At 32.4% G+C, this 14,334-nt stretch overlaps 1 protein-coding gene across 3 annotated transcripts in view; it reads right to left on the minus strand.

Moving 5' to 3' along the window:
- Positions 1-14,334, minus strand: part of TFPI (tissue factor pathway inhibitor (lipoprotein-associated coagulation inhibitor)) — a 98,470-nt gene that overhangs the window by 13,573 nt on the left and 70,563 nt on the right. For all 3 annotated transcript variants that reach the window (XM_012000078.1, XM_012000079.1, XM_012000080.1), the window contains exons 4-6: positions 8,470-8,508; positions 4,905-5,081; positions 4,222-4,314 (exon numbers count right to left, since the gene is read on the minus strand). In XM_012000078.1, coding sequence (XP_011855468.1) covers positions 4,222-4,314; positions 4,905-5,081; positions 8,470-8,508 — 309 coding nt within the window. The remainder of the gene's footprint in view (positions 1-4,221; positions 4,315-4,904; positions 5,082-8,469; positions 8,509-14,334) is intronic.

The raw sequence follows: 14,334 nt of genomic DNA on the forward strand, positions 1-14,334 counted from the left end.
CAACTGACTAGATATCACGCATTGTCCTAAGAAAGTTATATATTTTGACTGATTTAACCTCATAACACAACATATCAAGTTAGTACTATAGTATTACCATCCTCATTTTACACTGGAAAGATGAAACTCAGTTTAAGAAATATCTGAGGGTCACACAGCTATTAGTTGAAGAGTTGGGAATTTAACCCATGTCTTCAGGCTGAAAGGTGTTTTATCTGCTATATCATTTCAATCATGGGGGAAATCAAGAAGAACCAATTTTGATGGTTTTCAATTCTAGAGTTTATGCACAAAATGGCACACATTTAGGGAAATTGCTTTAGAAATATTTATTTTATACATGTGGAGAGGACACATTTATTTGAACTACATGGATATACTCAACACAGCCAATCAAACTGAAACAATGCACTCACGCTCAGGGATATGCTTACAAATCATTATTTAAAATCTCTTAAGGAAGCATAAGACTGTCTTTGAGATTACCTAAATAACTTGTTAATATTGAAATGTGGAAATAAAAAGAAAAATTACACCTGAATTGTGCTTAGTAAGTATTCAAGTATCTTGAATCAAGAAAGCTTACTGGAAAAATATATCTTGAAAGTTGTTTACAACATTCTAGTAATTAAAAATAAATAGCAATTTTTAAAAAGTCGCATTCTAATAATGTTTAAACTTCTAAAATGTTTCCATAATATCATGAAGAAAAACATTAAAATTATACTTATAAATATTTCACTTAATAATAATTGAATTTTAGAATATTCAAATACTCTACTTAAAAATTGTTATTTAGTGGAAAGAATTTTAAAAGAATGATGTTCCATTTATGGTGTTCCATTTATGTTGTGGGGCAGATTGTTATTCCTGTACATTGAATTGAAACTTTAAAGGATTTACAGCTTTTCAAAATAATCTGATACCACAGAGAACCTTACACATTTGATAAAACCCTTGAAAAACAAAGTTTTATGTATACAAAGAATTGCATTTTCTTAAGTGACAATAGAATGTATCAATATAATTGTAAGCAGTGACAGATGTAATTATATTTGATTGGGGAAATTAAGAGGTGTCTATAGATCTCAGCAAATCCCTCAGACAGAAGTGACAAGGGGTCCTCTAGGTTTTAGACAGAGTACAGGGACATCTGCCTTCCCACTTCTGCATCTTGGCTGGGGCAGATTAGAAATCATGTAGGTTTTAAGAAGAATGGCAACATAGTTTCATCGACAATCCATGTTATGCCATCCTTAATATCAAATGTCTCCTAGTTATTGCAAAATTGTTTCATGTTTTAGGTTAGGAAAGAAGGAAGGAAGGAAAGGAAAGGGAAGGAAAGGGAAGGAAAGGGAAGGGAAGGGAAGGGAAGGGAAGGGAAGGGAAAGGAAGGGAAGGGAAGGGAAGGGAAAGGAAGGAAGGAAGGAAGGAAGGAGGGAGGGAGGGAAGGAAGGAAGGAAGGAAAGAAGGAAAGAAAGGGAAGGAAGGAAGGAAGGAAAGAAGGAAAGAAAGGGAAGGAAAGAAGGAAAGAAAAAGAGGGAAGGAAAGAAGGAAAGAAAAAGAAGGAAGGAAAGAAAGAAAGGGAAGGAAGGAAGGAAAGAAAGAAAGGAAAGAAAGGAAAGGAAGGAAGGAAGAAGGAAAGAAGGAAGGAAGGAAGGAAGGAAGAAAGAAAGAAAGAAAGAGGAAGGAAAGGAAAGAAGGAAGGAAGGAAAGAAGGAAGGAAGGAAGGAAGGAAGGAAGGAAGGAAGGAAGGAGAAAGAAATACATTATGCTCCTAGAAAAAGAGGAAAATTGATCAAATTGGCTGGAGGAATGTTGATTTTGAGGCCAATATACACAATAAAAAATAAAAGTTTTCTAGACAAATAAAGGAGACATTTGCCCTAATTTTAAGTGCAGTTATGATAATATTATTCCTTAAATGTCTATTATTCTGAATAAATTATTGTTAATATTGTTTTCTTTTAAATTCATGTTGTCAATTCTTACTGCTTACTTAGTTAATTATTTGCTTTTACAAGCATTTATTTATTTGTTACAATTTTAAATGTGGAGCTACATAATAAACTAAAGAAGACACATATCAGAGGGCATTTAAAACTCATTAATATTACTTTCTCACACTTATTTTCATTTTGCCCTTTCTAATTTGGTAGTATGCTTACCAAAATTTTAAATTTTATGCTTCAAAAAATTTAAGTCGAAACTATTCTGTAGCCTACTCTACTCACTTTAAAGATAAATGACTGCAGATCTCCACTTGAATTGGTAAAATAATTCAAACAAAAATATTCAAACATGTTGCAAACTGATTTCATACATTTCTTGTACTTGTTGATATACTGTGTCACATGTATATTTAAATCTGTTAATAATTTCGTCATTCTAAATTTTCTTTTACAGCAGTAAGATTTAGTGTGCTTTTGAAAATGTAATACTTAACTGAATAAAACAAAATATGAGTGAAAAATATGAAGCTGGAAAGACATGAAGAAACAATGAAATGATAGTACTTAATTTTTCAGATAAAAAATCAGAATCGCAAAGGTATTAATTTTTACAAATGAAGTAGTATATAAAAATTAGACTCAAGTTCATCTGGCATTCAATTCACTGCTCTACCTATTGAATGTAAAGGGCCTGAAGTCATTTTGAATATATCGTACTTTCCTACTCCCACTGAAAGCTTGCATTCCCTTAATGACCTCTTCAGTACTAATTGAACACTTATCGAATGCCTACAATTTAGGGAATTTATTAATCCCTGAGACAGTCATCAATTTTTTTAAGATCTCACATAAGAAAGAAGCATATTATAGAAAGGTATTTATACTTCAGCTCTCACACACTAATCCTCATGCTTAGGCTGGGTTGAGGGGGATAAGGGAGAATGGGGATGGGGGTCTGGGGAGGTTCTGAAATAGGCAGGACTAAAGGGTAAGGCATGCAGAGAACTTCTCCTTTCACATAATAGTGTTTCAATTATTAAAAGCACATAGTATTCCCTCGTAGATCTCACGTCTCTTTACACTTTCCATTTCCTCTTTAATCATGTTTCAAATCCTCCTTGTGATTTCCAAGGTGTGACATTCAGTGCTGAAGCAAGATCCACAAATGATTAGATCACTGTGGGACTCAGCTGAACATTCACAGACTCTTTCTAGATAAGTCGGAGTCAACATTTTAATGCTTCAAATCCACCTGGGCAAGAGTTTTGTTTGCATTCTGTTGGCTTGCTTGCTTAGTTGCTCGTTTTTTTGTCTGCTATAAAGAGGAGTAGCTCAAAGCCAACCTGATTCTGATAAATGGTCAAGGTAGATAATTCCTGGCCCAAACACTATGTTTCTTTCTTTCTTTTTTTTTTTTATTATTTTAATCCTAAGATTGCAATTTTATAGTTACAGAATTCCTTACACTCAGGCTAAGTTTATATATAAACATGCCAAGTTTACATTTGACATGTTCACATGGACTACTTCTAAGCAAAATCTTAAATATCTGAATAAGAACATGTGATTTTTATAATTTAGCTAGGATCTAATATTTTTACACTGGTAATTTTTAGCTTTTTAGGTTATTTCTAACTGCCCAGATATTTGTGGTTCCTGATTATGTTTTCCAGTATTTTCACTATTTTCTCAGCTCTGCATTTTGTGGAAATATTTTCTGTATATTCATTTAAATCTGATAAATAAGTTAACAGACAAGAACATAAAAAAGAGTCCTGAAGAATTCAAAAGGAAATTCCCTCCAGAGTGACATAAACATTAAGGCATGGTTATTCAATCCATTTCTAATCTGTCCTCTGAGTGACACCAGAGACCTTGCCTAGCGTTATACTGACTTTAAAAGTACTTTAGACTGCCTTTGATGCACTGCTGTGCCAGTAAAATGATTTACCATCTTACACCGAGGCTGATAATTCCTAGTGTTGTTTTACAAAATAAATTTGGCATAGAGCTAAATATGTGAAAGTTTTTCATGTGATACATAATCAAAAGCCTACTTCAAAGCATATTTTAAAATAGATTAGGAAAATTGTTGCTTTTATGAGATTAAATCTCTTGAACAATTTGAATCTCAGTATTTCAACAAACACATTATTAAGCAACAACACAGGTATACGTATATTTAAAGACATACTTCTAATACACAATCCACTTCATTGTTACTGGGATAATAGTTTCCTGGAAGCTATAAAATCCGCAAGATTCTTACCAAAAAAGCTGGGAACCTTGGTTGATTGTGGAGTCTGGGAGTTATTCACAGCATTGAGCTGGGTTCCATAATTATCCACCTGGAAACCATTCACTGGAAAAAAATACAGCCAATTAAAATAGATAAACATTGTCACAATCTCATATTTGGACTCATGAAGCATACAACAGTTAATAAAGAAGACTTCTGGCAATTTCATTCACATTGCTGTGTTAAATTAGCAAACAGTGAATCTTTAAATATATTGTAAGGTAATATTTCCATGAGTAACTGTAGTTCTTGGTCAAAAAAGCATGACAGTTAATGTTTAAGTCGTCCCTTTAATCAATGTTACAGGCAGATAAAACTAATTGATTTTAGGTGGTAGTTTTCATTAACTGTTTGCTCTTATATTTGTATAAATGTGAAAGATTTCAACAACTCTATTGCGCCAAAATTGTACTGCAGTATTCTCAGGAAGAAAAATTAAATAATGCAACATAAAAAGAATTAGATCTATGAAAATAATTTCTTAATTTTCTATGCTTTTTTAAAAACTATAGTCACAAATCTCACATTTAATGAATACATATCTTCATTTGCATGGCTAAAACAAAATCTGAGTAGGCTTGAATATCATCTGAGATGCCTTAGTTTTAAAAGAATGCCTATATGTACTAAAATGAAATGAGAAATAAACTTACAACCATCTTCACAGGTGTTCTTGCATTCTTCCAGTGTCTCAAAATTGTTCATATTGCCCAGGCATCCACCATACTTGAAACGTTCGCACTGTTTTGACTGATTGTTATAAAAATACCTGGTAATATAACCTCGACATATTCCAGGATCTTCTTCCAAAAAGCAGAAATCTGGCTTTTCTAGAAATTATAAAAATGTCAGAAGGCAATATTTTTTTGTGTAAATAAATTACTGATTTTAATAAAATTTATAAATAACTGGCTAAGTTATTTAAGGAGTAAGCATAAAAATTAAAAAGTAAAAAAAATCTAACTTTTTCCACAGCTATACACTATTAAAATTATCTATCGTTATTTTGGGATTGGCATTTCAAATTCTAAATTTCTCATTGTAAATTAATAGGGAGTTAACTATCATTTTATTAACGAATTTAAGGAATAAAATATTATTTTACCATGTACCACTCTTGCTTTGAAATTACAAAACTTTATGGCAAAAATGTGGTTTAATTATTTTTAATATGTTTATGTGTATTAACATTTAGGAAAGGTCTATGAACATTTCAAGGTATTGAGGGTGGCTGCTCAGGAAAAGCAGTTTAGTGCGTTGCTTAACAAACCTACATGTTGTGCACATGTACCCTAGAACATAAAGTACAATTAAAAAAAAAAAGAATGGTTTAAATTTTTAAAAGTTGAAAAAGAAGATTTGAGGGGATGGAAGTTTTCATGGCTAGCCTTAGAAGTTCCTGAATTCTTATGCGGGAATTAATATCCGTACTAGGTAGCACATCCTCTACTGCTGTGTCATTTTTATTTTTTCCTTCTTCTTGTCATTGGAATGACTTCAATAATGCAGAGGCAGAAAGGAAATACATGTTCAAGGATTGGAGAGGCTTTTGCAAAAGACTAATACTTCTTCTTTGATAGTGCTCCAAAGCAGGCTAAACACAGCTGTCATAGAAGTTGTGCCACTGTGATCTACATCGCCAGCTCTGTCTACATGCATGCACTGTGAAAAGAAGTGAGCTAATTTTCAAAATTATTATGTGCACCGGCATATTTGGCTTGAATTTTTAGAACAAAATTCCAATTTCTCAATTTTTTTCCTGCAAGTATATTACCATATTGGCAAAATTGAACTGTGGTAACCTTTTTCATCTTAAAGCAACTTGTTCTTCTATGTCAGGGAAGCAATACCCACAAGTATTTTACTATAAAAAAGAACATGTATTAATGATGTTAATGATTTCTGCAACCGTTGCAGATCTATAAAAGAACCAACTCCTTATTAAAAAGTTATTTTATTAAGTAAAACTTCCTACTATAATATAGTTTTAAAAGTCTATTTTCTATAACTTTTCAATATGTTAATTTGAAAGTTAACGTTGTTTCTTCTGTTTTGCGTCTTGTTTTTTCAAATGAATGTTTTTATGATGTTTAGTTAAGTGTAATAATATGTGGGGGAAATGAATAAAACAATTCTTTAAAATTTTATAACATTTTATAAGGTAAAAAATACATTGAATTACTATCATATGATTTGTTTTAGTTTTAATGTGTACTTTTAATGAAATTTTAAATAATCTGAACAGAGGATGCAAAAACTTTGTTTGCCAAAAGTGGATGGGGGAAAAATATTACATATAAAAACATAAAAGTACAATAAATTATGCTGATAAGTATAATTAAGACACTGTACATGTACATAAATATATACACCTGATATGTACCCACAAAAATTAAAAATAAACAAACAAAATAACAACAAACAATAAACTGTACAACTGAAAGTTGCTATTTTTTATATGAAACCACATTGGGAAACATGAACTTATTTGAAGACAAAGTTGAAAATAGACACATGTAAAATAATTCTTTTTTGACCTGCAGTTTAAACTACAGTTGTAAATCAAGAAATTAATTTCCCATTTTCTTCAGGTAAATAAATTAACCTTCTTATTGAATTTGCATACATAACCCTTGCTCTAAGTTGGTGCTCAGTTGAAATTGAGTAACACAGAATGCAGGCTGGATAAGCTGCAGCATTATTACTGTTAACTTTTGTTTGAGTCTGAACACTTGGGAATTGTCTTGGACCAAACTTTATTTCTAAGAGATTGTATTAAATCTCAAATCTATAATGGTCCAATGTTAGGAAGCATAATATAAAGCTAACTCAAAATTGATCAAGTCTTTGTTATGAATAGGTGTTAGCATGTAAGCATTTTTAACATTCATGTGAACACAGCTTTATTCTCTAACTTTCATATAAAATATGAGTTAGGAATGATTGAATTCTGAGTTATAAATATACGCTTTATAGCATAATTTTACATTAAAATATTACCTTTATTTAATTTTTTTCTAATTTTATGTTTTTGGGAAAAGGTCCTAATATTTAAAGCTTGGTATCTTCTTTCACAAAAATATTTATTTCCCTTTGTAGACAAAAACTTCTTTATTATCAATATGCTATTTTATTTGATATTACAGATAAAGCCTTCATTTAATTAAAGTTCTAAACATTTCTGTCAAGATTATTTTAATATTTATAGGAACCTATTTTTTAAAATTATAAGTACATACATTTACTTATGTTTCTTGTACAAACTTTGCTATTACCTTTATTTTATACATTCTGATTCCAATTCTGGTCAGTGACTTGGGCCTAAAGATTATCGATGTGTCACAGAAATTTTCAAATCTTTCCCACATAAACAAATCAAAATAAATAAAATTTAAATGCACTTTGAATTTTGTGGTCTTTCATGTCCTGAGTTAAACTATTTTATCTCTTTGTTCAATATTTTCTCATTGAAGTGCAAATGCCATAACTGACAATTGAACCAAATCAGTTTCTAGACCTTTATTAAAAGGAGGTTTGGTTTCCCTGATCCATTGATACCATTCTTTCTTTTGCTGATATGCTTGTGAAAAGTAATTATTTTTCGCTAAAAACAATAAATAATATGATTTAAATTACACAATTAAACATACACATACATGCTAGATATTTATTTTTAAATATCTCCACTTACTTTTGCATGTATAACTGTTGGCAACTCAAGAGACATACATCCATTCCAGGGAATATTTGGTGAAACTTGCTAAAGCCACACAATGCTGAGATTAACAAGTGATTAGAGATCAGAGAAATAAAGTAAGACTCAAAACATCTAAATCTCTATCTGGAAGATGTTAAAATAGCATGTGTGGCTCTGGACTATGATTGAACTAGAACTAAATATCATACTACGTTAGAATTAGAGTAAATATAGTGTTTGGAGCCTCCTCTGACAAATATAATGCATATATTTTCCTAATTTTTGATTATGTCCTTGAAACACGTAATAAATCATTTCAAAAATGACATGATCAATTTCTCATATGTGTTTATGATCAATCTCTTTTATGGGTTTTTTAAATCAATCTCAGAGAAACTTAAGAATTGAATATCTATACTGAATCAAGAACCAGAAAAAACAAACAAGGAAACAAAAAAAAAAGTTGAATATCCAAATGCCTTACATAAATGTTCCAAATTTACAGACAAATAAATATTCACCTTGTTGCAATGCCGTCTGTATAATCCTGTTTACATTATCTGTAATCAAAAGAATATATGAATATCAATTGCCACAATTTATGATGTCATACTATGAATTTGAATTTAACAAACAAGAATGATGTATTTATTACGATTAAAATTATTCCTATACAGAATGTCTTAATAAAAATTGAATTTCTTTTTCTTTTCTCTAAAAATTAATCTTTTCTATTTATTGTAACCATGAAGCCACTTCATTTCAATAGAGTAATGTTTTAGAAACTGTGATAAAACTTTCTAACATTTACAAAGCTGAGAATTCATAGTGACTATGTTTACCATTCAGGAGATCTGTACTAAAAGCAATTATTTAAAAAATGTGAAATATGAAAGTAATTCAAGCAACCTACATTACATATAAAAATAATTTGTTAGATACCTGGGAATAAAAGTGAAATTAACCAGAATTATTTCCTTTCCTTATTCTTTCCCTTGCTTCATTGTCTCAACCCAATCGCACGTTTCATTATTATTACCAATGTAGAGAAGAAATGAAACAAAAAGGCATCTGGGACACGTTGTTTGGCTTAACATTTGAATTAACGAAATCATTTCCCTCTAAAACTAGAATGTTAGTTGTCTTTGTCCTACCATATTCCAAATATGAATTCTAAGTTCTAATTTAAATGATAAGTAATGAAATTTAAATTGACAAAAATAAGTCTATGAAGTTTTAATTTGCTCGCATAGACATTAGGAAAGTTGGGTGATATTTATTTTGTTGTGGAATCATTTGTTTTACAGAGAGAATCTTTGGTCAAAGCAGGTTACCGTTAGTTATATGACCAGAGAGATAGAAGGGGAGCGAGAGAGAGGAGGGAAGAAAGAATGAGAGAAATGATATGAATTGGGTTATAAGCCTCTTTTAGCAACAGGATCATCCTTTTTTTCTTGAAATAGTTAATTCTTCTATGGAGAGTAAAATGTCTGTGAAAGGGAAACTAATGGACCCAAACTTCTTTTAGAATTGTACTATGTTTTTAAGAAAAACAGGTGTGTGTGTGTGTATATGTATAGCCGTATCTGTTGAAGTAAGTTGTTTCCTTTACTTTGCTTTCACTGCAACTAACCAACTTCCTATTAATGTTTTCAACTAGATTGTAGACTGTCATATAATCTGACATTAAAATATTTAGATATAAAACTAATATGTTATGATTTAATTGATAAGGAGAAGAAAGAAATGTATACATATAATGAGTACACAAGACTAGAACACTAAACAATTTTCGTTCCTGATTTACCTATTGACAATAGTCATAGGGTGGGAATATATAAATGCTTGATTAATACAATTTTTGAAAGAACGTCTATTTTGTTTGCTGTTACATTCTAAATAGGATTAATTCAGGTAATATACATGCCAACTAACTCAATGTGGTTTAGCACACTAGAATTTTAAGTGTATTTATATTACCGATAATTATCTTTGAGGAATCTAATAATAATAACCTTGGACACGATAATTTGTATGGCAATAACAGTATGAAAGCAATTAATAGTTAGAAAAGATTTATAGCAAATTATCAAGTTTTCTTAGATTTAGGCAGGACAAACCATTTAACAATGCTTTTTAAGGAGCAATGAGAGAATGTTAGACTAATTTCCATTCTAGTACTCTTTTGAATTTCAACTTATATGAATTTGTTTTAATATTTCATTATGAATATTAAGACGTAAGATTGACAACAAAAACATCCCAAAATTTGCATTTGGTTGACACACATTGGCATATGATATTTATACCTCAAACTGACTTACTGATTTTTGCTTCTAAATCCATTCAAAAGTGTGCCAGATGTAAATAATGATATGTTCATCTGGGTGTGCAAGGAGAGTGTTAGACAAATACCACTTATGTGAAGTTGGTAGAGAGTGTTGTTCAAATCTTTTATATCATTAGTGATTGTTGTTTACTTTTTGTGTCAATTACTAAAAAAAAAGGTGTCTTGGAGTATGTAAACTGAACTGAGGAATTGTACACTCTCACTTCTGTCAATTTTTTCTTTAAAAATTTTGAAGTTTTATACTTAGGACCATGCGCATAGACATTAAGGATTATTGTGTCTTTTTTATTAATGGACCCTATTATAAATACCTTTCTTTCTACCTGGTAGTATATCTTATTCTGTAGTCTACTTTTACTAATCATTCTTATGATTAGTGCTTACATATTATATCTTTTTCCATTCTTTCACTTTTAATCACTCTGTCCTTATTTTTAAAGGGCCTTTCCTATAGACAACATGCAGTTAGTTAGTTCTTGATGTATTTTTGCATAGAGTGTGATAATATCTACCTTTTAGCTGGAGTGATTGGACCATTAAATTTTAATTTAATCTAATTATCGTTAGAGTTGAAAACAAATATCACTATTTGATTTCTGTTTCTCATTTCTTCTTTGTTTCTGTTTCCCTCTGTTCATGTCTCCTTTAGAATTCCTGTAATTGGGTATTTTAATAATAATTTCATCTTCATTATGGACCTATTTGTTATTTCTGCTTGTTTCATGTTTTTAATGGTTGCCTTAAAGATTAGAATGTACTAATCCATTATAGTCTAGTGTCAAGTAATATATGCCATTGTCACCTGTAGAAACCACAGAGCTTTACAACAATAATCTCATATTTTCTCCTTCCTTCCTGTGTGCTTTAATTCTAAATCCTTTAATACTAATTGTACTGCTGCTCTACCAGGAATAAATTTCCCCAGATCATGCTGATTTGAAAAGCACTTATTTTAAGAAGTAGATTACTGATTGGCACTTTTTTTCTCTCTTTCGGTTCTTTATTTTTTCTTTTTTAAAATTTATTTCGTTTTTATTTTCATAGATTTAGGGGATAGAAGTACAATTTTGTTATGTGGTTATATTGCATAGTGGTGACGTGGATTTTAGTGTAACCGTAACCCAAATAGTATCCATTGTACCCATTAGATAGTTTCTCATTCCCTAGTCCACTTTCTTCCTCCTATTTTTCTGAGTGTCCATTGTCTATTTGCCTATTATTCTACTATGCCCACATGTACACACTATTTACTCCCCTCTTATAAATTAGAACACGTGGTATTTGAATTTCTGTTTCTAGTTATTTCACTTAAGGTAATAGCCTCCAATTCCATCCATGCTGCTATAAAAGACGTGATTTTATTTTTAAGGGCTGAGTAGTATTCCATGGGGTATATGTATATATATAAATATCACATTTTCTATACCCAATCATCTGCTAATAGACACTTATGTTGATTTTATATCTTTGCTATTGTAAATAGTGCTGTGCTAAACATACAAGTACAGTTATCTTTTTGATATAATGATTTATTTGTTTTTGGGTAGATATCCAGTAGTGGGATTGCTGGAACAAATGGTAGTTCTATTTTTGGGGTCTTTGGGAAATCTCTATACTGTTTTCCATAGAGGTTATACTAATTTACATTTCCAGCAACAATGTATAAGCATTCTCTTTTCTCCTAATCTTCCACATCTGTTATTTTTTTGCCTTTTACTAATAGCCATTCTGACTGGTGTAATATGGTATCTCATTGTGGTTTTAATTTGCATTTGTCTGATGATTAGTGATTTTCAGCCTTTATTCGTATGTTTGTTGGCTGTGTATATGCTTCTGTTGAAAAATATCTTTTTGTGTCCTTTGTCCATTTTTTAAATGGTTTGTTATTTTATTGTTGAATTGTTTGAGTTACTTGTAGATTTCAGATATTAGTCTTTTGTTCAATTTTTGCAAATATTTTTCTCATTCCTTAGGTTATCTGTTCACTCTGATGTTTCTTTGTCTGTGCAGAATATTTTTAATTTAAGTTACTTGTGGTCAAGTTTAACTCTCATTTGTCAATTTTGGTTTCTGTTGCATTTGCTTTTGAGGATTTAGTCATAAATTCTTTGCCTAGGTCAATATGTAGGCGAGTTTTTCCCAGATTTTCCTCTAGAATTATTATAGTTTCAAGTCTTCCATTTAAGTCATCAATCCATTTTGAGTTAATTTTTGCATAAGGCAAGAGACATTGTTCCAGTTTTATTCTTCTGCATATGGCCATCCAATTTCCCAACACCATTTATTGAATAGAGTGCCCATTCATCACTGTGTGTTTTTGTTGACTTTGTCAAAGAACAGTTGGCTGTAAATAAATGTTACAGCCAGGAGGGAGGCTGTACCCTGCAAAGCCACAGAGGCAAAGCTGCCCAAGACCATGGGATCCCACCTCTTGCATCAGCGTGACCTGGATGGGAGACATGGAGTCAAAGGAGGTCATTTTGGAGCTTTAAGATTGGACTGCCCCGCTGGATTTTGGACTTGCATGGGGCCTGTAGACTCTTTGTTTTGGCCAGTTTGTCCCATTTGGAACAGCTGTGTTTACCCAATGCCTGTGCCCCCATTGTATCTAGGAAATAACTAACTTGCTTTTGATTTTACAAGCTCATAGGCAGAAGGCACTTGCCTTGTATCAGATGAGACATTGGACTGTGGACTTCTGAGTTAATGCTGAAATGAGTTAAGAATTTGGGGGACTATTGGGAAGGCATTATCAGTTTTGAAATGTGCAGGCGCATCGTGTAAGCTGTCAATGGATCTACCATTCTGTGGCCTGGAGGACAGTCACTTTCTTCTCACAGCTCCACTAGGCAGTGCCCCAGTAGGGAATCTACTCCACAGTAGGGGATCTGACTCCACATTTCTCTTCTGCACTGCTCTAGCAGAGGCTCTCCATGAGAGCCCCACCTAAGCAACAAACTTCTATCTGGGCATCCAGGCATTTCCATACATCTTCTGAAATCTAGATGTAGGTTCCCAAACTTCAATTCTTGACTTCTGCACACTCTCAGGCTCAATACCATGTGGAAGTCGCCAAAGCTTGAGGCCTGCACCCTCTGAAGCTCTGGCCCTAGCTCTACATTGGCCCCTTTCAATCACAGCTGGAGTGGCTGGGACACAGGGCACCAAGTCGCTAGACTGCACACAGCACAGGGACCCTGGGCCCCGGTCCAGGAAACCATTTTTTCGTCATAAGCCTCCAGGCCTGTGATGGGAAGAGCTGGCACAAAGGTCTCACATGCCCTAGAGACATTTTCCCCATTGTCCTGCTGATTAACGTTCAGGTCCTTGTTACTTATGCAAATTTCTGCAGCTAGCTTGAATTTTTCCTCAGAGAATATAATTTTGTTTTTCCTTTTTTTTCTTTTTCTATCTTGTTTGTTTATTTATTTATTTATTTATTTATTTTATTATACTTTAAGTTCTAGGGTACGTGTGCACAACGTGCTGGTTTGTTGCATATGTATATATGTGCCATATTGGTGTGCTGCACCCATTAACTCATCATTAACTCATCATAGGAGATATACCTAATGTTCTATCCCTCCCCACCCCCCCACCCCATGACAGGCTCCGGTGTGTGTTGTTCCCCAACCTGTGTCAAAGTGTTCTTATTGTTCAATTCCCACCTATGAGTGAGAGCATGCGGTGTTTGTTTTTTTGTCCTTGTGATAGTTTGCTGAGAATGATGGCTTCCAACTTCACCCATGTCCCTACAAAGTACATGAACTCATCCCTTTTTATGACTGCATAGTATTCCATGGTGTATATGTGCCACATTTTCTTAATCCAGTCTAGCACTGATGGACATTTGGGTTGGTTCCAAGTCTTTGCTATTGTGAATAGTGCTGCAATAAATATACGTGTGCATGTGTCTTTATGGCAGCATGATTTATAATCCTTTGGGTTTATACCCAGTAATGGGATGACTGGGTCAAATGGTATTTCTAGTTCTAGATCCTTGAGGAATCGCCACACTGTCTTTCACAATGGTTGA

This window comes from Mandrillus leucophaeus, unplaced genomic scaffold (assembly GCF_000951045.1).
Source record: "Mandrillus leucophaeus isolate KB7577 unplaced genomic scaffold, Mleu.le_1.0 Scaffold615, whole genome shotgun sequence".
Lineage (NCBI taxonomy): Eukaryota > Metazoa > Chordata > Mammalia > Primates > Cercopithecidae > Mandrillus > Mandrillus leucophaeus.